This window comes from Zalophus californianus, chromosome 12 (assembly GCF_009762305.2).
Source record: "Zalophus californianus isolate mZalCal1 chromosome 12, mZalCal1.pri.v2, whole genome shotgun sequence".
In the NCBI taxonomy this organism is placed as follows: domain Eukaryota; kingdom Metazoa; phylum Chordata; class Mammalia; order Carnivora; family Otariidae; genus Zalophus; species Zalophus californianus.
The window spans coordinates 82067914-82094303 of NC_045606.1; the positions used below are offsets into that span (position 1 = coordinate 82067914).

The 26390-nt window shown below is 36.7% G+C and overlaps 1 protein-coding gene across 5 annotated transcripts; it reads right to left on the minus strand.

Moving 5' to 3' along the window:
• Window positions 1-25913, minus strand: ZNF800 (zinc finger protein 800). 5 transcript variants are annotated; one of them, XM_027574015.2, is made up of 6 exons: window positions 24737-25352; window positions 24142-24260; window positions 18762-18857; window positions 9409-9552; window positions 5625-7317; window positions 2-4386 (listed from the first exon to the last, which is right to left on the minus strand). In XM_027574015.2, coding segments are annotated over exons 2-6 (1995 nt in total). In that variant the 5' UTR covers window positions 24203-24260; window positions 24737-25352; the 3' UTR covers window positions 2-4385. The 5 variants fall into 5 exon arrangements, with proteins under 5 accessions (XP_027429817.1, XP_027429816.1, XP_027429814.1 ...); XM_027574016.2 differs by lacking the exon at window positions 18762-18857 and having other exon boundaries at window positions 1-4386; window positions 24737-25353; XM_027574013.1 differs by lacking the exons at window positions 2-4386; window positions 24737-25352 and adding an exon at window positions 25828-25913 and having other exon boundaries at window positions 5621-7317.
• Window positions 25914-26390: the final 477 nt, after the last annotated feature.

Below are 26390 nucleotides of genomic sequence, written 5' to 3' on the forward strand. Positions count from 1 at the left end.
GGTAGATCTCGGTAGATGAGGGGCATTATGCATAGAAAGGATTAGGAGAGTGCTTGGGATATAGTAAGCACTCCATGAATGTTCATTACTACTATCTAATACTAAGAGTTCTGTTTATTATGACAAACTCTCATTTTAGTACTGATAGCGTTTTCTAAAGTAAGTAAAATCAACATGGAGGTAATAAAAGTTTATGAAATTAAGATCCAAAGTCTCAAAGTATATGACAGCACAATTTTAAGAGGGAAAAGGCTATCACTTACTTTAATATCAAGTTTTTATTTGAAGTGCCTGGGTATACATGAAAATGTGCTAGTCACTAAACAAAATTATCAAGACACAGTCCCTGACTTCAAATATACACAATCAAGCAAATTAACTCTGAGTGGACACAAAGAGCAAAACCTCCAACTTTGGGCATTTTCCCCACCAGACACAACTATGGTTGTCATTAAGTTCCCCTCTGCTTGTGGTGTGGTAGTAGTGAATACATGCAGAAGAAGCAGTTCAAAAAGAAATAAACCCCACAAATAGAATTTAGAGTGATAAAGATTCAGGAGGAAATGAGCTGACTTTCTACCCTCTTACCTTCTCAAAAAACATTTTGGCTATCTTGGTACTAATGATCTCTGTTAATTAACCAGAAGAGAAAAAAGGAAAGAGCCAGAAATTCAGAAGAGAACTCAAGGTAAAATGGTACAGAAACAAACTCTAAGAGAGAGGAGGAATGAAGTTCAAAATTAGAAAAGCCAAAATAACTGCAGGTGAGTAGCATTCTATCATGCGCCTAATGTCTTAGAAACTAAACAAGTAGAGCCATTCTTAAGACTGCTGATCCTTACTCCTTTCCAATCCTGAGGTTTCTGCGAGCTTTTTAAAGTCAGAGGAGGGAAAAACAGCACAGGGTACAGAAGGCTTTTGTCCAACAGAAGAGCCAGCATCGTACTGCACCTATCTTAGAGCTCGGCTTCTGATCAACTATGAGGGCCACAGCTAAATCATAATCCTAGTAATCTTCAGATTCCATTAAAAAGGTAGCTTCTAAAACTCCTAAATAAGGACCTAGAATATTTCCAGGAAACCTGGAAATCTAATTTCTAAAGTTTAAGAAGCATTTTTCAGTGGTCATGTTATTTGAAAAGATCTTTTGCAACTTCACAACAGGAAATGATACCCACTCGTGCCTCTCTCTACCTCCATACCTTCTTGCCATAACACCTGTTGAGAAACTCCTCTGTCCATACCCACAGTCTAAAACCATAGCAAAACCACAAAATTCCCTGCTACTGCATCCATAAGCTCTTTGAAGCAAACTGGGTAGAACAGCCTATAGATCATAAAGCAATATTACATATTCCTAAAAAAAAGGGTACTTTTCAATAATACCAGCAATCTGTGTCGACCAAAAATTTAGCTCCTATCCACAAAAGTAGGCCAAAAATTAAGGATGGGTAATTTATATATTCTGCAAGAATACATATATTCTTCAAGAAGAAACTTTTCTTCCTGAAGCAGGGAGGGAAGAGGGGAAAAAGAGAGACATGAACAAAACAACAAAAAAGGTTATTATGAATTCAAGGTGTATCTGTAAGTTCTAATGAACACTTGACCGGTGTCAGCCATGCAGCTCTGCCGTGCACTATCCAAACTTAGGAAGTTGAAATGCAAGCCATTACTTCTTATTGTTTCTCCTCTTCCACTGCACTTAGGTGTGGAAGGTTTCTCAGGAAACAAGATGAGTTGAATTCTATAGGAAAACTTAATTGATCAAATAACAACAAAGGTAGATATAATTTGTAGCTCGAAATAGGTTTTAATATAAAATAAGCAGTTTCTGATGGCTCTCTGCCTACCTACTTGTCCCCACAACAAAAAGTGCTATAAATATGTGCTCATATAGCCTGCACCCAGAAAAGCTTCTGCCACAAATTTCCTAGGACTGTTCTCCTTAAGAGCCTCAGGCCTAAGCCCTCTGAGAAGACAGAGCTCATGAGTCAAAATAAAAACCAAAAAGTAAGGATGAAGACCAGAAACAAATAGGAAGAACAAAGAATTTCTAGTAACTTTTTACTTGTTCATCCTACCTTTCTAAACTTGTCCTGGTTTAGCCTCTAACTCTTGTCTGCCATAATCCATTAATTTGTCTACTATGATAAAATATTCCTACTCTCTCCAGGCAATTCTAAATTAGACAGACACATCCTGACATAGTGCTATTCTTTCCTCTATGACCCATATGAAACCTTTTGACAGTCCTTGGAATCCTCAATTCCACCTTCTAAATTCCCGCTCTGTGGCCCTAGAGTTATGACGGAGGAGACAAACCGTGAATGGTACTGTGGAAATACGTGAGCTACAGTAAAGGAACTCCAGCAATTAGGCTCCCCTCCACCCACATCAGGCTATTTTTCTTTTTTCCCTACAGTATTTAAAAAAGTAAAGTAGAGAGCAAGAGGCTGACATGCAGATGAGAGGCTACAGCAAAGAGCCACCCCCAGCTTTTTAGGAATACTCATATCTTTTCACTGGTTGTAGGCACTTAAGTCTGGAAAATATCTTTGGAATATGTCTTGTGTGTAAGAATGCATAAAAGATAACACCTTGCAAAAGTCAAACATACAGATTTAATAATGTGCAACTAATGAAGATGGTTTATAAATGAAATACCACCTACACATTTAGTTCCCTAAATATATTATGCTATTAATCATTAAAGTTAGATCTATAAGTACAAGTTTTCCATATGTGGAAATGTAAATCTGTTTTTAAATTAAAAAGAAATTATCACTCTAATTCTTAAAAATAAAACTATCGGTAAAATTCAAGTGTAGCTGCTCATAGTCACTGAATAAACTTAAATTTGATAAAACATTTAAGTTTCAACCAATGCACCTTTGTTGAAGCACATTTAGCTGAAATAACTTTGAGTCTGGTTTATTTCCATCACATATAGTACATTTTTCCAACAAGAGCATGTACATTCAATATAGAACATTTCCAGCAACAGTTACAGTCTTTCTACTTTCCTTTCACAGTATATTTTAGTGCAAAGCACTGGGAAGGGTAAATGTTTTTCTAGCTATAGAAGCATTTTATTATGACCTTGTGATCTTCAACATTTTAAAATTTTATACAAAAAGTATATAGATGGACAGGGTCCCTCCTAAGTACAGGTGTGAACCTATATAAAAACATGGTATATTCTCTGCTGTACCTTTTAAAATTATAATTTGACAAAAATTACTAAAAAATAAAATATTCCCTAAAAAGTACAAAATATTGATACACAAAAACCTGCCCAATATTTCATAAAGATAGATGTACTTCTGGTTTTCCTAAAATCTTGATTACAAAAATGGACAAGAATTCATTATTTTCCAAATTTTACAGTAGGAATCAAATATCATCTAAAGTAGTCATTTAAGATTTTACTTGGGAGAAAAAATTCAGGGTTTCACTCCCATCTTCCTTTTTTAGCAATATTTAAAGAAATAAACTAATATCATAAGAAGTCGTTGTGCATGGATTGTCTGCATCCACAAAATATCAGTAAGCTATTTACTACCTTCATATTAACATTAGTAAATGTGAAGTCTTAAAAAAAAAAGAAACTGAAAAATTAAGTTGCATCTATTATTAAAGTGCTTTGTATAAAATTTAAAGAAAAAAAGGGGAATGTTTAATTTTTATAAAAACCTCAGATGTTTACAAATAAAAAGGGTAATGATCCATGGATGAAAATGAACTGGAACTTTCCTGTAGTATATATTTTAGAATGAAACTTTCAAACATTTAAGTGCTGGAGAACAAGTTAGAAATAAATGAATGTAAGAATAATTACAAATATTTAGTACGCTAAATATTTATAATATGTTGATACTAATTTCTCTTTTGGTCCTAACATACACTCACTAGTAAATATATCTGTACAATCCAGATGAAAATTTTGCCAAATAAAGTGAAACAAAACTAAAATCACTAAGATATAGTCTTTTTGTCAATTAAAAATCACCAGTGGTGATATATATTCTTCAGGTTGTTGATCGCTTTAATCAACAAATTGTTTGGAAAACAAACTTTGCAACGTTTTTGTAGAAACTGTAGACCAAATGCACAAGGTCAAGGGTGGTTAGCTGATGGACTGTGATGACAATAGGTAATGTCACAGCTACTTGAAAGTGCTGGGAGAGGCAGTGCCTTAGAAACAAGTGGTTAGATGGTTATTATTTTAGTCAGAAAACAGCAGTTACAGTCGAATATTTATGAAATTGTTTTTCCTTTTTTTTCTCATAGTACCATTTGAAGACGTTTAGTGGTTCTAACACCAATTTAAAGTCTTTCCACAAAAATGAACTCCAAACCTTTTCGTACATCACTTGAAGTTATCTGAGGAGAAATGGGAATAAATGAACACTTTTGAGTTTACCAATAAAACCTTGTTTTTAAAATTACACAATAGTAAATGACTTCTAAAGGATGGTTTCATCTCAAGTTTCCACACAAATAAAAAATGTGGGATACTCAAACCACAACATTTAACCTACTCAGCACTCAAACTAAGTATACTGCTTTAAAACCTGAATCCAAAACTAATTTAATACTAATTAAATATATTAAATGCCTTAATACAGGGAGACAGGTACTGAAGGTAAACTTTTAAAAATATAGAGAGACTTGCAAAAACAAGTATAGGGAGTCTACTCCTTATTTTATATTGCATTTTAAAAATCTACATTTATTCCAAAACCTTCTAAAAAAGTAAAATTTTTTTCTTTCTTCCCAATAGGGATTTTCCTTTTCTTACAACGCACAACCACAAAAAACCAAAACAAAACAAAAACAAACAAACAAAAAGCCCTACTTAATAATATTAACTATGTTGAAATGATCACAAAAAGTCTATTTAAAACAAAATGGAAAAGTAAGATTTGAAACCTATATATTCACTTTTTCCACAGATCAAAACTAAAAACAGTAACTAACGCATACTCCCAAGAAGGAAAAAAAAAATCCACACTTCTATCTATCAAGTTTCCCCTTTGACTGGAAGCACTATGTTAAATGTAAATAATAAATGCTAATTGTTCTAAATTCAATTTGGGGATTTTTTCTTCTGAGTGCAGTACTTTATTTAGCCATCACAGATTAATTTTTACAATAATTACAGTGCCTCAAAAGACTTTTCCTCTAATTATCGCCTTCACAAATTCATTCTAATATATTTCACTTTTTCTACAATGTATTAGTAGACTAGGTCACTAAACCGAATTAAACCTGTGCAAAGTTAGTTAAACAGAAGACTTCTATTGTAAACATAAGCCAATATAAATGTATATATTTTACAACATTGGGAGGAAAGCACTGACCCTGTGCCATCTACCCTACAACTATATTGTATTGTCCTGTGAAAGATAAGTTCTGAAGTTAACTTTTGTTCCCAAGCCACTGGAATAAAGGTCACTGAAGAGGTAAATGCAATATGCACATTACTCTTGCAGTTCCCATTGCCATAAGATATATGGAAGCAAACATGTGTTAAAAATGGAACCAGCTATAAATTATGGTCAAATGATTTTTTTAGTTCGATGGGGGGAAAAAAGCAAAACTCTGTAACTGTTCCTCACCAGACAAGAGCCTTAGATCTTGTACTTCGGCCTTTGGTTTTGTTTCCTTCAGGTGAATTGGAAGCATTTGCCTTATGAGTTTTCTTATGATGTTCAAGATAAGTCTTTTTGGCAAATGCCTTTCCACATTTATTGCATCTGTGAAGAGAAAAGTTTTTTGTGACTTTTACTTCAATACCAACGTCAGCTACTTCATACTTTTTACTAGGAGAGTTAGAAGTGCCATCATGTTTTGAATCGCTATGTTTTGCCTCATCCCTCGAAGGGCCTCTTTTTGCCACTTTATTTAGAACAAAATCAATGGGTTTCTTTATAGCTCTGATCTCTAAACTGGCTGTTATTTTCCCAAGATAGCGGGATGACTTTTTATGAACCACAGTTATATGTCGTATCACATCACGCTTCCGACGAGTTTCATAAGTGCAAAGAGGACACTTGTAGAATTTAACATAAATGTTATTCCCATCTGTGTGCAACTCAATGTGTTTAGTCAAGTTCTGTTTGGAAGTAAACTGACGTTTACAAAGTTTACAGTAAAGTTGCTTAAAGTCAAAGCCAGCTGAAAGTTTTGGTTTCCTGGTTTTTTGCTGGCCACCTGCAGCAGACGGACTAGTTGATTTAGGGCTTTCAGAGTCTTGTTTAACTTTATTTTTCTGTGCTGCCGGTGTGTTCTTTTTTTCATTTGAATGATTTGTTCCCTTTAATTCATTCTGTGGAGAATGGGTAATGGAAGGGGGTGAAGATTCTACAGAATCTGCTGGTTCAACTTTAACTTTTATTTCTGAACTGCTGGCAGTGTTATTAGGGCCTTTCTCTCTTTTAGAGTTTGTTCCAGAAAGAGTTATCTTGTGGACAATTTGCATATGTCTTTTAAGCATTATTTGTGAACTATATTTCCTCTTGCAAAGAAGGCATTTGCATGCAGTTAAATTGTATTCAGCCTTTGAAGACGACTTTTGTTTTCGAGTCTTAAAAGATTTTTTAGGAGAAACAGAATCCAGGAACAAAGGTTGCCCAGGCTTTGTTGCTATATCAGGAGTAATTGAATCCCTCCTTAGTCCTCTATGAACTTCATCAAAATGCCTCCTTACATTCGCTTTTGTAGCAAATGATTTACAACATACTGGACAACTCCTACTTATTGGAACTAGAACATTCTTACTGCGTCCTTTAGAGGACTGATTTGGATTCTTTCGTGTTTCAATGTACTTTTTTAGTTCTTCCATCTTTTTCTTGTGTACTTTTCGAATGTGACGACGAACACCTCGTCTGGAATTGAATTCTTTTCTACAAAGACAACATATCAACTGGTGACCAAAATCAGAATTGTCAGAAGTTTCCAAGTCAGGCTGTGATTCCTGAGGTTGCTCATCAGATGTAGGTGCAACTTCATCTGCAACAATCTCAACAGGAGGGGGCTCTACAGTCTCCACCTCTGTATCTGTAACTGGTACTGTTTTAGACTGTTCAGTGCTGGTTTCCTGTATTTGAACTTCGGTCTGTTCAGGAGTACTGCTTGACTCTGTGACTTCAGTAGGATTATCAGTCCTTGAAATATACTGAAACACTGCATTTTGATTAGTTTCTATGGGTTCTAGCTTAATAATATATTCTCGCTTGTCCACACTTGGATATATGGCTTCTAGGAGATCGTTTATGGCTTGGCTTTGTTTATCATTTACATCAGGAAGGTCTGTTAAGGAAAAAACAACATTTTAATCTGAAATAATGTGCCTGTTCTAGCTCTCTAAAATTTAAAAATGTATTATGAACCTCTACCTTAAAATTTATTACTGGTTTATATTTATTTTTAGAAGAGCATTATCTACTTTTCCGTGTTTTAAAACTAGAATTAAACTAAAATTAATTTAAAATCTCATCAATGTACACAAATGTTAAGGAATAAATGCAATCTGAAGAGATACTTCCACTCCTAAGTGCCCTTAATACCAAATATATAAGCACATGAGTGTCCTAAACAATTAAAACAATATTTCAAATTTTTAGTCTAAAATTTTCAGCCTAGCAAAGGCATATCAAAGTTCTCATAACCCAAGATGGATAAAACATCATGAAGAACGTACTATTATATATAAAAATGATTCTTTTTTTAGAAAACATAACAGCGTTCGTATTAACTTAATCCATAATAACCTAATCTACTTGTAGAAAGGGACACTTACAAGATCTTATGGAAATGAAAAAGAAAGATTTGTAGGATATAAATATGAATGACATGTAGAGAAGTGTTTGCTATTACAGGGCTTCTTAACATGGTACCATCCCATTCAAACAAGTGATTAAAAACTATAGATTTATTCCAAAAACAGAGCTAGTTTTATTTACTTGTGCAATAATTGCATTCCCTATAGGCAACCAAATATTCCTACTACTATACCAGATTTATCTAACATTGATTATGTTTCCACATACAATTCTAAAATCTAGCTACAAACACAGCATCAAATCTGATATTTAGAAAACAAGAAATGATTCATTATTGCTCTTCTAGTAATCTTCCCATTTAAAAGGGATAAAGTAGTGTCTATAAGGATAACACTTTCACAGAAGTATTTCTAGAATGACTATTGCTAAGAAAAATATACAATAATCCAACAAATCCATTTATTTATATTTCTAAAAGTCAACTCTACACTAAAAACAAGAATAACTACCAGAAATACTTTATTAAAAGATCAGATCTGAAACTAATCCCTACAGACTGCCTTTTCATTTATATCTCAATGATAAAAACAAGTATAATAAGATCTAACAGTACTAGGAAAAATTTCCAAAAATGAAATTTTTATTTCAACTATGTCCTATAGTATACTTTAAATCAGCTTCATGCTAGTAATTAAGTGGTACTTTTGATATTTGGAGTTTTCATTTCATTCCCATCCCAAAAAAGTTAAGTTGAAAAGTGCACAAACTCCACAATGCAACTATAGTATCAAACTGACAAAATAAGTTCTATAATTTGTAAATCCACAAAGAGTTAAACCCCTGAACAAGAAATAATGAAAGTAACCTATTACTTATTAAAATACTTTAAGGAATTTGTATCGGTTCTTTAAAGCAAGAAAGTAATACCATTACATATACTGCTAACTTAATCATACAAAGGCAATACACTTAATCCAACATTCGGTTCCACAAAGACTTTATTAGCCTACAATCTGCCTTCATCGCATAAAGCTACTTCAGATCTCAAACCGGCCTATAACACAATCTCATTTCTGATAAAATGATTGAGTTATAAATAAATTTCACTGAGAACAAAACTGATCTTCAAATCAAGACCCAGAAAAAAATAGAAAGGTTAATATTTTTTAATGCTCTTCACCATTCCCAAGAAATCAACTCATTTACTCATTCTTTGCTCTAACCTTCTCATTTACTTAAGGATAATCTTAGTAAATTATCAGTCATAGGTAGCAAGTTGTTAAAAGAAGTAAAAATGAAAAATACCAATACCCCCCTTAATCACTCACATTTTAACTTAGAAAAATCCTGAATATAAACTATATGGTCCATATAAACATTCAAAAACAATATCCAGTATCTTAATATAAATAAATATACTCATAAACCTAACCTCATATATCTTTAGAAAAACCCAAGTAAAAAGTATGAAAGTACCTAAGAAAATGAACATTAAGTCTAATATTTAATTTTATTCCCCATCATTAAATTATTGATACCATTTTAACACAAACGTACAGCTGCAGTATAAGAATACTTAACTGTAAAATGTATAACTCAATATATGAATAAAACTTACTGTCATCCATCTGGAGACTTGGTGGGCAGTAGAATTTTTTATGGGTAATTAAATTTGGTAATCCTCTGAAGAGACTGCGGCATAATTTACATTCAAAAATAGTGTCCACGTCTTTTAATAAAATGTGCTTAAGTTGTTTAGTTCCTGAAGGAAAAAAGAAAATAAAACTTAACACAAAAGGTAACTTTAACATGCATTTTTAAACTGGGCAACCACTGTTGACAAACCAAAGTGCAATTACACTTTGCAAACAAAATATAGGCATTGCCAATTTCCACCATTTGTATTCAAAACTAAGTTATAAACTAAATTTTAAGTAAAATTCTATCATCACCTGGATATTATGACAGCTAAAATTGATATTCTTTTTCTAATTCAGCAGCCAATCAATTCTTAGAATATCCCAACAGTGGTTCAAACATCTGGCTGATCATCACAATAAACTGGGAATAAAGATATACATGACCCACCTCTAGAGATTCTGATTCAACAGATCTGGAAGGGGAAAGCAGAATTAAACATGCCCCTCCCCCCCAACCCCTTACTCCTTGCCAAAGTTTCTGGCTGGTTCCTATAGCTCCCTTCCGCAATAAGACGTGAACATGGAGTTCTGTAATATGTTTTCCCCTGATTCCTTAAAAAAAATCAAAACTGTGTCACAAGATTGCCTGTGACTTTTTCTTTAAATTCAGCTCAAATTACTTCAAGGTTTTGGGCCAACATGGAATTATGGCCATTGAGTGTCAGAGTAGAGAACCCTTATCCATAATTTGAATTTTGCTTAGGCCTCTTGATACCACTATAAATTTATTCAAAGCCTTTCTCCCTCAAAAACTCACTCCAAGTGCAACTAATTAAATACTGATAGTTTACAGTTTAAAATAATTTAAAGCCTGTCTTCCCCACTAGATTATAAACTCCAAAGCAGCCAAGACCAAACCTGTCTTATTTACAACTACAAAGTATTCAGGTCTAGCAATGCTCAGTAAAGATTAGTTGAAGAAATGCCACTGATATAGGGAATCTAAGCATTATGACAGAAGATCAAAAGGCAGGAAAAAAAATAAATGGCAATGAGCATCCAATCTTTAAAATAAAAACATCCACCAGGAATAAAACACAAATAGAAGATCTTTTACCATTATTTCCTACAGGTTTTTTGCCACAGGTAAACTGACAAAATTGATCTGCCATGCTTTACTAATTAATTAGCCTTTAATTTCCTCAAATAAAAAAGATGCTAATAATATCGACTTCAAGAGGAAAAAACAAATGTGTCCTGAAAAAAAACTTTAAAACTATCGAGGTACAAAGTGTTCTTCCATCATGCCACAAGTACTTGACACTCTGTTAAGCTCTGGGACTACTAAAGAGTAAACACACTATACTATCCATCTTGTAAAATGAACAAACCAAACCAAACCTATCTTAGAGAATCATGAAAGAAAATATGAACCTAAATCCCAGAAAAATTAAATTACACATCTGGGTTTCTACTGGGAAAAAATAAATATAATGAAATCATCTCCACCATTTCTCAAATCCGAATCAATGGTTTACTGCACTAAACCATATTACCACAAAATCAGAAAACATAAACTTAAAAAGATTCAGAGGACAGCCTGAGTATTATTCTTTATATAAAAGTAATTTCACACACACACACACACACGCACCTTCTTAGTCCACTTCACATAACAAAATATACTGGCAATAGACTGCTAACGTGTTTAGTTCATAGTTAACCTCCTAAGTGACGACAAACTATGAGAGGTAGACTGATGACAAAAGTATTTTTTTTAATAAATAAAAATCTTTATTCAACATCAAAGACAGCTTTAGAAAAATTCAGTATTATTTTACTTGCCATAACCTCCAACTTTTACAACCAATGTGAAAGGGAATAGATTCTGATAAGGTTTTGATCCATAAAGTAAGTATATAGGGAAAATCAATTTTAAGATAGAAAAAAAAATGCTTAAATGTGAAATATTTTAGATAAACCTAACATACCTACATATAATTCCCAAGTATAGTTAAGTGTAGCACCAGTAAGAAGAAAACATAGAAAATTTTGCACACTTTAATTCTAAATTGAAATACCTGCTAGACCCATGCTAAAGATTCAATTCTGCCTTTAAAGATAGTCAAAAAAGATTGAAGAGGAATGCAAAAACAAGCTGAACGAGATTTAACTTAAGAACTCAGCTGAAGATTTAAATAGAAAGTATGAGGTTAAGGGGCGCCTGGGTGGCTCAGATGGTTAAGCATCTGCCTTCGGCTCATGTCATGATCCCAGGGTCCTGGGATAGAGCCCCACATCGGGCTCCCTGCTCAGCGGGAAGCCTGCTTCTCCCTCTCCTTCTACTGCTCCCCCAGCTTGTGCTCTCTCACTCTGTCAAATAAATAAAATCTTTAAAAAAAAAAAAAGTATGAGGTTATACATAAAAAACAGTTACTGCTAAAAATATAAGACTGCATCCCTAAATCAGAGATCTCACTTTGCCCACCAGTTTCTCTCAACCATAAAAATTAATTAAAAATTAAAAAATCTATACAGAGAGATATTCTTTAGTCCTAGTTATAGAACTAGTTATATTCAGCAAAGTGTCTATTCGTTTCCAATAGCATCCCCCTAAAAAAATCTCTGGCTCTAACCTAAACTCATCACTCTTAATAATAATTCACAAATGCTTCCCCCACTGCACCCCACCTACACATACACATACACACATACAAGCACAGTTGTGCTGATGCCGGTACATCAAATTTCTTTCAGAGCCATGGGTTCACCAAATTGTTTCTCTCTCTCACTTTTCAGGCCTTCACCTATGTTTTTTTTTTCTCTCTGCCTATAACAATCTTCCACTTCCCTGGTCTGGCTCACTTCTAGTAATCCTTCAAACTCTGGGGCACCTGGGTGGCTCAGTTGGTTAAGCGACTGCCTTTGGCTCAGGTCATGATCCCGGAGTCCCAGGATCGAGTCCTGCATCGGGCTCTCTGCTCAGTGAGGAGTCCGCTTCTCCCTCTGACTCCCGCCCCCTCCCCCGCCCCCATGCTCTCTCTCTCACTCTCTCTCAAATAAATAAAATCTTTAAAAAAAAAAAAAACTCCAGGTTAGAAGTCGCATCCCCCAGGAAGCCTTCTGATTCCTGTTTTTTGTTACAAATTCTTCACCCCTACTCCCACAGCACCCTATACATCCGTACTATATTATCCCACTATCTTGTAATTAATTATTTTTCTGTAGTCCCATTAAAATGGAAGCTCTAAAAGGACAGAGAAGATACCTTTAATGATTACCCACTATATTCCCAGCCCTCAGGACTATGCCTGATTGAGGTTTGCTAAATGACATACTAGACAGCTTTATGTTTAAGGAAACGTTCTCTATAAATTAGATTTTTTTTTTTTTAGTCTATTTAAGTTGCCAGGTAAGTCAAAAAAGAGACCTCAGATTTTCTAATTCAACTTATACAATCTACAAATGAGAAAAATAAGATGTTGCCCACTCCATAAATACAGACAATAGAAGTTTTTCCCTAAGTTAGTTTTTAGTTACCATTTAAGGTTTTGTTGTTTTTCCCATGTGGTCATAATGACTTTGGTCATAATGGTCTTGTCAGCTACCATTTTGTGACTGCTTTGCTTACTAACAATTAGACACAGCCAATCAACTGTGCCTCTGTCAACAGCTAAAACTTTCATCACCTGAGACAACAGACATGGTCATCTAGACAGCAACATTAAGTTCTTCCACTGCCCTGGATCCTGAAAGAGATCCATGCAATCTTACTACTAATTATTCCTTTTCCCATATTAGTAACTTTTTCTTGCCCTGGGTTTTAAAACTATCTTTGAAGTCACTGTTTACTGATTACATAGATCATTAATCAGTATCTTTAAAAAAAAAAAAAAAAACTACACAGCCCACTAAGGGTAAGGCTTTTGATGCCTAGAAATTAACTAATTAGTGAATATTTCAGATTCTCATAATAGGTGCTCAGTAAAAATTACCTAAACCTCATCAAGGGTTTAGTCATGTGCTATTCCTTAATATCAAATACACTGTATATACTGAGAAAAATGTTTACAAGATTTTTTTCAAAAGGAATCAGTATTCAGTTTTACATTAGGATGGATGGCAATCACTTTACATGATTGATATTAATTCTAACTCTTCTGTGCCAAAAATAAGCTTTCATTTTTTTCTTTAACATATGGATATGTTGGTCAATGACCATTTTAAGTTGTAGCAGTAATGATTTTTAAATGCTATACTGCTTGCTTTATGATGATTCACACATAAGCTCAATCATTTTTAGCATGACTGTTTAAACACAGTATCATCTCAACACTGCAAGCAAATCTGTGATTCCTGTCAAAACTGATTTCCAAGGCCAGTATATGAAGGAAATTTCTAACTGATCATCCCTTAACAAAAGTACTTAAAGGTTAAAAAATAGGGAAAACTTAAGAAAATTTAAATTGATTTCTTAAAACCACCTACAAGAGTTGGTTAAAAAAAAAATTACTAGGTTAGGGGCGCCTGGGTGGCTCAGATGGTTAAGTGTCTGCCTTCGGCTCAGGTCATGACCTCAGGGTCCTGGGATTGAGTCCTGCATCGGGCTCCCTCCTCAGCAGGAGTCTGCTTTCTCCCTCTCCCTCTGCCTCTCCCCCTGCTTGTGCACTCTCTCTCTCTCTCTCTCTCAAATGGATAAATAAAATCCTTAAAAAAAATTACTAGGTTAATTATGGAACACTGCCACATAATACAATAAATTTATAAGCAGAATAAAATTATTCTAGTGCCTACTTGGTGAATCTTTAAGTTTAGTCTCACAAACATTTATTGAACACCTATTAAATATGAGGTTGCAATGCTATTCACTGGAAACATGGGATGAAGGATCTGATCTGTGCCCTTAAGAAGTTCCCAGACTAATATAAATGTCTGCTCTTCTAGGAACACAGCCTCAGATGACATTCCTTGAAGAATGTAAGAACGACAAATCAAACAAATCTACATCTGTCTTATTCATCCAAAAAATATCTAGTCTGATTTTAAATTTCCTACTATTGTTGTGTAACAACCAAAAACAAAACCCATATCATATAGCACTCTCTTATCTTATGTATCTCTGATAAATCACATTTCCATCCTAAGTTTTTGTCTGCTGAGTCAGGACTCAGGCATCGCCATCCAGGAACAGCTTACACTAAATGCAGGTAATCTTGTTTTAAACAGTACAAAACCAAAACGAAACAAACAACTCTTCTAAGACGTTAAATGACCAAACCTAAGATGATAATGACAATAGCAAATACAACACAAAGCTAATTCTCATTTTTCGCTACCATTTACTCCTCCCTAAGAGTCAGAAAAGATGCCCTTCCTTGCACACAGCAGTATTTTATAGACAGATAATTTATATTATCTTTTTACAATATGTTTCAAGATTTCAAAAAAACAATGTCAACTTCACATGAAAGACCAGTTTTGAATGCCAGACTAAATGATTATCCTTCTCTTTTCTCCCCATTTTTCTGTTTCTAATCTTAGGGCATTCAATAGCTCCTTTGCCTGCACCAGAAGATTAAGAGACTAAGAAAGAATATTAAGCTCAATTAAATCGATTTTAATAAATGTCTCATGCAAGTACACCTTTTTTGTTGTTGTTACTTACAATTCTGTTTCAGTTCAGGAAGAAAGGAAGCTAAAATAAAAGCGTCAATAAAAAGGAGAGAAATTTGAAGACACCACGTCACAGATGTGATCCTAGAAGGATTAACAGAGCTAAGGCAGTGCTCTAGCAAAAGGCAGGGCCCAGTCAAGATAGTACCAAAAGCCAGGGATACAGAGCAAACAGCATGTCTCAAAGTCATCCAACCATCAGGGATGTCAGAGTAGAAAATCTGTAGGTTGGAGCAAAACAAGCAGCCTTCTAAAAAAAATGAGGTATTTATCTATGGACAAATGTCAAACAACAGTGAAATGTACTGTTAATAAAGCAAAAATACATAACAGTGTGCAGATTCAGCTACCATTCATACTGGGGAAAAAAGTGAGGGATATATATATGCTTGTATATGTATATACGGTCTCTGGAAGAAGACACACAAATCGTGTAGCAGTGGTTGCCTGAGCAGAGAGACTTATTTTTTGTATTTCTGTATATCCTTTTATACTTCCTTTTTATTTTTAAACCACAGGCACTTATGACTTAATCCAATAATATTACTTATTCCAATATAGGAATATTACTTAATTCCAAAAAGAAAAATCTATTCAAATTAATTTACAAGTGAAGCAGCCAGAAATAAAAAGATTATCAGAGGTCAAGAAAGATTTATCATTTAAAAACAGAAAAACAGTCCAAAGCAAAAACTGAAATGTGAAGCAAAGAGAACAAGTCAAAACTGATCAAGCAGTTAGTACAGCACATGTGGGGCTGGTAGACCTAAAAAAATGAGTTAACTCCTTCCTCAGCCTTTTAGGAACTTCCAGCTTGGGTAGGAATTAATACCAAGTCACAGACAGCCCAGTGTAGACAGGAGGTGAGTCACTTAGAAATGATACAGTAGCTGAAGACAACTATCTGAGCTTAAAGATTAAGCTAGATATCCTAACACATTACTAATGTCCCACCTGACTTGGCCTCTATAGGTTAACAAGAGCAAAAGCATAGACTTCGGATAATTCTTTAAATGCAATGTGTGTGACCCAGCTATAATGAAAAGAGTCTAGAAAGGAATGAGTCATTGAAGGTGTGGTTGGGAGTAGAATGGGACCAGGAAGAACTTAGGGGTAAGAATGGATCTTCGTCCCTAAGTCATGTGGCCCAAACTTCCATTCTATCCTCCCAAAGTTTCAGTCAGCCAGGGCTTGGATACTTCAGTGCTGAAGAACTACCTTAGCAAACTTTAGATTACACGGATATATAAAAGATTACAATCTTGAGGAAATTAAAATTGCTTAGTTCTGAGACACATTAACAAAGTAAAAGAATTCCTTTTTTTAAATCCAAAATAAGTTCTTTGTCCTGCTAAACATATTTCTAAATCACTTCTAATTTAAATTAAATGGTACTCAGAATTAAATTTATAGTATTTTCAGAATTTACCTAAATAAAACATAACTCAGAAGGCAAATCTGAATTTGAAAGGTCAGAAGGAGACATTTAAAAAAGAACATTTTACCCATTTCACAGACCCTTTTTTTTTTAAAGATTTATTTATTTATTTATTTGAGAGAGAGAGAGAGAGAGTGAGAGAGAGGCAGAGAGAGAGAATGAGCAGGGGAAAGAGCAGAGGCAGGGGGAGAAGCAGACTCTCCACTGAGCAGGGAGCCCGATGTGGGACTCAATCCTGGGACTCCAGGATCATGACCTGAGCTGAAGGCAGACACTTAACTGAGCCACCCAGGTGCCCCTTACAGACCCTTTTCTTTAGATTGTAAAGAAATAGCAAATACAGAAAACAGACATGAGCACAGTGCAAAAGGAAAACAATTGATTTCATTTCTAAATATTCATCTTCCAAAGTTAAGCACGGATTTTGAGAACAGGATCTTCCTGAAAAAGTATATTTTACAAGACAAAGCATTTATGATAAACCAATTCTAACTTCTTAATCAAATAACACTATAATAAAGTGAAGTAGTATAAAATAATCTTATTCATTCCAAATTTTGGATTTTAAAAAAGAAACCTCTAGGGGCACCTGAGTGGTTCAGTCGGTTAAATCAAGCTGACTCTTGATTTCAGCTCAGGTCATAATCTCAGGGTCGTGAGACTGAGCCCCACATCTGCCTCCACACTGGGTGTGAAGCCTGCTTAAGATTCTCTCCCACTCCCTCTCCCCCTCCCACCCCTCTCTCTCCCTCTCTTTAAAAAAAAAAAAAAAGAAAGAAAAAAATAACTATAGTAAAGAACATAACTAAATGTGAAAAGCTACTACCTTCATTTCCATGAGAAAGAACAAAAAGAATTATCTACTAAAGGTAGCTAAAAAAACTCTTACTATGACCAGAAACTAATCATTCTTCCGTTATGCCAGAAATATATTATAAATACTGCCCCTAGTAAGTAAAATTTTAATTGTATTTATCATAGGAAAACCTGACCCGTCAGTTACTTCTGTTAATGAAGGGCAACTATCAAAAATAAAAACAACAAAAAACACCCTAAAATAGGTTATACCACCATTCAACATGAGCAAGGCATGAGTATACACTCAATACTTACTGAATTAAATATACATAAAAGCAATGCCATAAGGACTATAGATTAAAAATCCAAGAAACAGATCTCAGAAAGTCAGAAATAAAAACATTTTATTTTAGATTAAGGAGCAATCTATTTCTTAGATCCTAAAATAAAGCAAATATATGCTATTTCTCTTTACAATGACTTAAAAATAGGCACCTCAAAGCATTTATCAATACAAAACAAGTGGTTACATATAAATACCTTTTCCTTTTAATCTCAGAAATTTTTCATTAAAATAGTAAGCTTTAAAATAATAAAAGATATTCTAATCCTTTAAGTTTCCATCAGTTAGGTGTCCCATCAATCATGTGTATTTGTTTGTTTATATCTGACGCAACAGTCTGCAATGTCAGAGAAGACAAATCTACAAAAGGTGGATAAGTGAATCGTAAGAATCACAGCAACCCAAGATCTCACTGAGAAAGGAGTTCCAACAGTTCTCAGTCATATATATGTAGTAAGCAACACCTATTTTAAAGCATTGGACTGCAACTGCACATTATTATACATGCAACTGTTACAATAATCTAATAGAAAGCAAAGCTAAACAAATGTATCCAAAGAGACCAGGGACTGGAATAAGTATTTTTCCTGTCTTGCGTTCTATCAAAGATGTTGAAACTCCAGGGTTAGGCAGGAGAAGGTGAGTCACATAAACAGAGACGATAAAGTAATTAATCTAGAACAAGTGACATCTCAGATATTCTGAATAAATAATCTACTCTGCCAATGCTTATAAAGACCCAGTATAAGATACTAGTGCCCATTGAGGGTTTACAAAAATATGCCAAAAAATAACAATAAATTGTTAGAAGAGGCACATTACCAATAAAGATACCACATATTTCTTTAAATCACACTAAATAAGTTTATTTCTATATTAATATATAATATATAGTACTGACAAAGAAATCTAGATCAAGTCAATATTTATTAATCACTTTTTAAAAATACGACAATTAAAAGTATTCTATAAAACCAATGTATACATTTTAATATTTTTTAACAATTAATTCTAAGGATTTCTAGGTAGTTTTTAACTATTATGTGAAGATTGAAAAATACATCCTAAAACATTCATACCTGATCGAAAGCACTCAATTATTTGTTGAATACCAGATTTGGATGTCTGTAGTGGTTGCTGTAACAAAGGAGCATCTCCAGGTTCCAGGATATAAACTACATGGAAGACAAACACCCACCCCAATCCCCACAAAAAAAGGGTTATTTAAATCATTTACTATTGTAGTAAAACAATGGTTTGCTACAATCATGTTAATGATAATCACACTTGTTCGTATATACTTCACCATCATCTTTGTAAGGCAAAATGAAATAATGGGAAAAAAATAACTAAAATTATTCTCAATTCAAGGCTAAATTAAAGCTACTTAAGGCTTCAAATGCAAAGATTTACTATTTTGGTATTATTTACTACATATTCGTCATGTTTGCCTTTTTATTCCCCTTGAAGAGGACCCTCTGTATTTAATCAAAATTCTAGGGCAATGATGTCCTAGCCACATCTCATAAACCATTCCAGAACCCTCTGGACAATCTAGTACAGCTCTTTGGGCAATTATGAGAGCAAAACTCAAAAACCACTCACTGCCTAAGGAAAGAACTAGTGAAGTGCACAATGACAGATGTTCAAGAATGTTCACTACAGCACTCTGCAGCACTGTAAATAAGAAAGAAAAAATTTCAAACAACTTAAAAATCTCTCAGTAGGAACCAGACTAAATAAACTATGAAATATCCCTACAACAGAATCCTTCACGGCTATTAGAAAGCATGAGCTAGATCTACATGATCTAGATCTACATGTACCAACGACAAAGGATGTCAATAATAGACTGCTGAGCAACAAAAACAGGTTAAAGAATATGATCTCACTTATATTAATATACATTTCAATAGATACAGAAAGAAAGAAATTTAATGTTTATGTGTGTGTATGTACAGACACTAATATAAACACAAAAAAGTCTGGTGGGATACCAACAAAACAAGGGTTCTGTCAGGGTGGACTTTACGGGGTGTTTAATTTTCGGCCTCATACTTCGCTAGTGCTTCTGAGCCTGGGCTTTTAGAAGTGTGCATATTAAAATACACACACACACTTTTATAATAAGTAAAAATAATATTTCCACTTTAAAAATAAAAATTTTCATTTTCATATAGAGAGGTCTGCTTTCCAAAATTCTCAGATTCGGGGCACCTGGGTGGCTCAGTCGTTAAGCATCTGTCTTCAGCTCAGGTCATGATCCCAGGGTCCTGGGATTGAGCCGCGCATCAGGCTCGAAACCTGCTTCTCCCTCTCCCACTCCCCTGCTTGTGTTCCCTCTCTTGCTGTCTCTCTGTCAAATAAATAAAAATTAAAAAAAAAAATTCTCAGGTTCACAGTACAATTATATAATTAGATTATGATGATATGAAACAAGGTAACTGAAAAGGAGAAGTTTTTCCATCAGATACCAAATAAAGAAATGGTTTTTGGTAAAGAAAAACCAGTCACTTTAATTCACTTTTTTCAATATGTTACAATGTTCTACTCAACTATTACCGTCTTAACCCAGGATCATCCACTCTGTGGGAAAATAAGGAGGATTACTTCAATAATGTGTGCTGCTACTGCTTCAGGACCCGGTCTTGGGCAGCATTTAGCTTTCTGGATAAGGAGGCTAAAGCCTGCTCTCCTATGTGTATAGACACAGCCTTAGATTCTCTGTTAAGGCTTCAAGTCTTGTGCTCAGTGTACATAAGTGGGAGGAACTGTCTCAGGACCAAGTCATCTTATTAAGTACAACTTTTCCAATTTTAAGAGATACATTAGGAGAATTTTAAATGAATTAAGAACATGCACGCACCCACAACTCATTTTGAGAACATCTGACATTGGCACTACCTGCAGTGATTAAAAATATAGAGACTCCAGACCTGGACTTACTACACTGAAATTTTTTTCTGACATTTTCTAGATACAACTAAGGCAAATTAAACTCTCTGATCTCTTTCTCAACTCTAAAATGGGGATAATAAAAGTACCTAAATCATAGGGTTGTATGAGGATTAAATGAGCTAATGCAGGTAAACTGGTTAAAACAGAGCCTGGGATATATTAAGTGTTCAATAAGTGTTCTATCACCACCACCACCACCACCATCATGTACAAATCAGTTGCTTTCTGACACCAAAAACTGAAAAACTGTTTCCAAAACCTAAGAGAAGTAGAATTCAATCCTTTAAAGATGCAATAGCAGAAATTTGTAAAACAGACTGATGATACCATTTCTTTGGATTAGATGGATCTCTTTTCACTATTTGTACAAAACAACTGACAACTGTTTATAAAAAAAAATAACTACAAAAGAGAGGGTAGAAAATGTACAATTGTAAAGAACTAAAAGCATCAAGGTTTGGCTCTATAAGTAGCAAGAATTCTAGAAAGGGAAAATTAAAAAAAAAAAAACAGTAATGAATAAGGGAGGGATATGGAGAAAAAATGGAAACTTGTCCTTGGAGTCCCCCTTTCCTCATTTAAAAATGCTCCAGAAAACTTTCTTTAATACGCCAGCTTCCATTTCCACATGAGAACATCTGATTTCAAAGCTACAGCAAAATTTTGTTACCTAATCACCTTCAGAACACTGCTACCACTAGACACATCAACATCTGAGACACCATTCAAAATAACCCCAGAGTTAGCTTAGTTATCCATGGACACATCCACTTAGCATAGAGATCTGTGTAGTTCCCACTGTAAAAAAAAAAAAAAAAAAAAAAAAAAAAAATGATTCTTCATTTGAAAACATACTCTCAACCCTAAAAAACTTTATATATTAGTATTTTATAAAAGTTCCCTCTCATATACCCTATCATCCCTCCCAAGATCGGTTTACATGACCATTAGGAAAAAAGCCATCATCGCCCTCCAATCAAAACACCCAAACCCTCAGAAGTTTAACATCTGTCTTTACATCCTTCCAAGAACACACGTCCCAGAATCAAATACCTACTTTTGTTAACAGTCTCTCCTACCTTAAAAAAAGCCCCTTAAGATAAATTTCTCCTTATGATGTCTGCGATTTACTTACAAATAATAGAGGGTAGGGAAGTAGTAGGAGGGTGGAGAACAGAACTGTGGAGAAGGGAGATTAGAGACGAAAACAGATTGTCCATGTATTGACATGTTGAGTTGTGTGACGCTTACAACAGGTTCCTTACACCATTCTCTCTACTTTTGAATGTTTGAAAAGTTCTGTAAGAAACAGTCTTAAAACATAACTAAGAAGTACTTTACATACACCGACAGGCTTCCATCACCACCCTTCACTACAAATTGACCCATCCTATCAAGGCCTCCTCAGAACACACTGCTCAGGGACCAGCCCCACTATTCCTGATTCAAAAGAGGCTAGACCTCTGATGATTGCCCATCAAAAGAATTTCTCAAACAGCATGCCATCTTCTTCCCTCCATCTAAAGACATCCTCTTTTAAAAACTATCCTAACATTCCTCTCAGTACTGGAAATACCCTCCCACACAGCACTTACCTTCCTCTGAAATAATGACAATAAACTATTCTGTAAGTTAACAAACTTCTAGCTTTCCACCAAACTAATCTTCAGAAAGTGTTTAATTCTAGCTAAGAAGCAAAAGAAACGTAAACTACTTATGACCTGGTAGTCTGAAAAATAAACTGTACTGAAAAAGTTTCTGGTAAAAGAAAGTTTAATTTTTAAAATTAATGCAACTTATATGATTTCCTGTTAATGAGGGAGAAAAAAAGCAAAGGAGTTCCAATACATATTAAAAAGTTCAACTCTGAAAAACATCTTTAAAAAGACATTAAAGTCTCTAGAAAACTTTAATTATCAGAATACACTAAATAAGGTATGGTCACAAATTATTTATTTACTTGTCTATTTATTCCCACTCAAAAGTTTTATGAAGGAATGACCTTATCGGTTTTGTTCACAACTTACATGCCCATTGCCTTGGATAGTGCCTAGCACCTAACAGGTGCTCAGTAATAATTTGTCAAAGAAATAAATAAATGAACACATAAACTTCCTCCTAAGTAAGTAGTTTTATTGAAAATGATTTCACTAATTCAATTTAAATGACTTGAAATTTCTCAAATAAAAACTAGAATAAAGGGTCAGTGGAACACAAGTATAAAAGGCATTCACAGCCTTCTACTTCAAAACTAACAAACTCCATTCAATATTTGATAAAATATAAACGACACACAAAATACACAAAATATGCAGTATGAAGGGGTGCTGAAAATAGGTCATGGGCAGTTGAACAGAAACTGGATCCCATTCTGGGACTATATTATTAGCAGAGATAAGTTATGACTGATTTCCAGTAAACCAATGGGGAGAGAGGGCCATAGTACAAATTTTTTCTCATGTGTATCAAAGTTTTCTGAAAATGGGAGTTCTTCCTCTTTACCACTGCCATTTTTTCCCATTAGTCTAAAAAGTCCTCTACTTGAACTCTACTGTGACAGAACCAAGTACATCAGAGCAGTTAACATACTCCCAACAAAAAAAAAAAAACAAAAACATAAAGAGTCCTAATAACTTTTAGGTCAAAAATAATGACAAACACCTGCCTTTAAACTAGAATAGAATAGCCTTTGTTTGGTTTAGTGACATATGTATTCAATGATTCCAAGTTGTACCTCTAAATGTTTGTGACAAAACTCAGCAAACTTCTGATAACTAGAAAAACTCAAGTTTATATACCTTTATCAAAGTTTTCTAATATTCTTCAAGAGACTCAAAAAAGGAGCTTTTTCATTCCATAAATCCAACTAAAAACAGTTCTACTGAGTAAACTATCCTGAAAATACTTATGTATTCTACATAACAAGATTTTTTATTTTGCAATACAGTATGTTCTGTGCAAGAAAATTTTTAAAGGTTGCAGTCAGCAAAACCTGATTCTTCCAACAAGCTGCGTTTAAAAAACTTTTTTAGCCGAACTAAACTCATTTTTAGGCTTTAACCACTATTCCCTAATAAATATGCGTAAGAAACTTAATTTTTTAGAAGTTTAAATGAATCCACTTTCACGAAGACATACTAGCATTCAGCTACCTATCTTCTCCCGTGTTCAGTTTTAAACATTCAAAGGACACGGAGGTACACTACTAACTGCAGGCTGCCTCGAAAGAAGGAAAAGGGACTGAGTGATTGATCTTGTGGAAAAGATTGAAGGTGACACTTGCAGTACTTTTTTTAAGGGATCAAGCAGGGGAGCCCTCTTGTTTGTACAAGATTTTAGCTTCATAACTAGTTTTATGCTGGGGGAAATTATAGGCTGCTTATTTAGAAATGACTTCTAAATAAGGAAATAAGGAAATAAGGAAAAGAAAACTGGAAGGAAAACACAAGACAGAGTGGCTCTGACGGAGAGCAAAGTAACTGGAGGAAGAAAGGAGTATACCTGGTTCACAGCATCCGTGATGATGGTGGTCAGTCTGACAGTATTTGTCCCTTAAAGGCATTTTCAGTGGGCGAGACCTACTTTCCTTTCACTGTAAGAAGCTCTTCATTGCGGCTTGGCTGTTGAAAGAAGCACAAATCCGTCACTCACCCTGAACTTCCTGGGGGGGCTCTGGCTATATTTTCCAGATACGTTCCCTCCACCCGCCCTCCGTTTTCCCTCCACGGACCCGTACCTTCCTCTAGAACCTAAAAAAGAAAAACGCACGAAGGCTTCTCCAGCCCAAACTCCCGCACAGGTTCATCGCCCTACCCGGAAACGCAGCCTGGGGCGCGCAGCGCAAGGCGAGGGCCTGGCCGGCTGCGCGGGCGGCAGCGGCCTCGCCGGCCCGGGCGGGCGCGCGCGGAGACGGAGGCGCGGAGCGCGTCGGGCACGGCTGGCGCCGGGGCCCGCGGGGCGGCGGGCGCGGCAACGGGGGCGGTCGAGGTGCGGCTCCCGCCGGCGGCCGGCCCACGCCGCGCCTTCCCGCTACGCACGTGCGTTGGGGTCTCCGCGGCGGAGCCCCAGTCCCCATAACCAAGTGCGCCCAACTTACTTAACTCCTAGGGCGGGCAGGCGGAAGGAAGGCAGGCAGGCCGGGCAGCCGCGGAGACAGCCTGGCGTGGGAGGCGGCTTCGGGCCCCACCTGGCGCAGCCTCGGCAGACCACGCGAAGGGACCGGGGTTCGGGCCCGACGCGCTCCCAAAGAGTCCCCGCCGCCGCTGACGCGGAAGCGCCACAGCTCACCACGTCCCTCCGCGGCCCGAGGCGACGGCGGCGGCGGCTCACGGCGTCCTTCCGCGCTGTGGAGCTGGGCGGGCGGGCGGCTCGCGGGCGCAGGCAGTTGACAGGAGGAACCGCCCCGCAGAAGCCGCCGCCGCCACCGAAGGAGCCGAAACCGGAGCGGGCAGGACCTGGGCGCCCCTCGCCGGGGCAACGGCTGCCGCCGGAGCCCGGCTCCCCCCCAAGCGCCGCTCCACCTGCAACGGTCCCTCAGGCTTTTGGAGAGGGGCGGGGAAGAATGGGGGTTCCCCCCCACCTTGGGCCTTTTTTGGTAGTAGTTGTTTCAGGAAACTTTATTAAGTCAGTCTCTCTCTTTCTCTGTCTCCCCCTCCCCGAAGAGCCTGAGCTACCGCCGCGGAGCGGGTAGGAAGGGGGAAGCAGAGACTCTCCCGCAGCGACAGGGAGCGACTGACTGACCCCGGACGGAGATGGGGCGAGGGCAGGAAGTGACAAGCTCTCGGAGTGGGTGGGGGGAGTGTGGCCGGCACGCCCGGGAGCGCCGCGCGCATGCGCCCGGCCGGGCGCCCGGGCCTGTGGCGAGGCGACGCGCTGCGGCCGGGCAAAGGGAGGGAACCTGGGCCGGTGGCGCTGGGTCTGCGCCCGGGGTTCTCGGGCCGGCTACTCGTCCGCGCGTCCTCTCGCGGGCGGACGGAGAGCCGAAGCCCTGGGCTGTTAGTGCCTGAGAGGCGGGCTGATGGGCAGGCAAACTGTTGCTTTTCTCCTTCCATTGGGACCGAAACTGGGAGGGTTGGAAAAGCACGGGAATGAACTGTAGGAGGAGGCTCGACAAATGGGTGAGCCGTAAGTAGTGGTGATTCCGAAAAGGTTGTCAGCACACTTATGGTAAAAGTCTGTTTTTTTTACCTAAGAATTTTCGAAGTGTGCCTCTCAGCACTTTGGGGTTTTCATCAGGTCCTTGGGAGGAAACTTATCTGGTGGTGGACGATCGGGATTGGTTGCCGCGGCGCTGCTCTTCCAGAACCTGAAGGCGACGAAGGTGGGTCACGTGGGCAGGACGCACTTTCCCTCCTCTTCGGTGCCCGCGTCCTGCTTGGAAAATCCCCGAAGATCGCGGTCGTCTGTCAAATGACGAAAACCCGTGTGGTCGCCTTTTGGGGCAGGAGAGCCGCCTCCTCAACTCCCAGAACGGAGTTTTTGTTCTACAAGCAAATACGTGTCCACTGTCGGTCAGGAAATTTTAAGGGAGAAAAAGCTTTGTTTTATCTTCTCGCGCCGAAAGATCCACTGAAAATCTCCGCAGTTGTGTAGCTTGAATTGTCCGTTTGCGGGGTCCTGAAAGAGCGGTTTAACAGTCGGTAGGTTCTGTGTGTACATGGAAGAGCAAACGAATGACTGAAATCTGTTTTAAAAATTAATAGGAAAGTTTGTGGTAGGTCCAGTAATTAATTGATAAACTCGTTATTGTG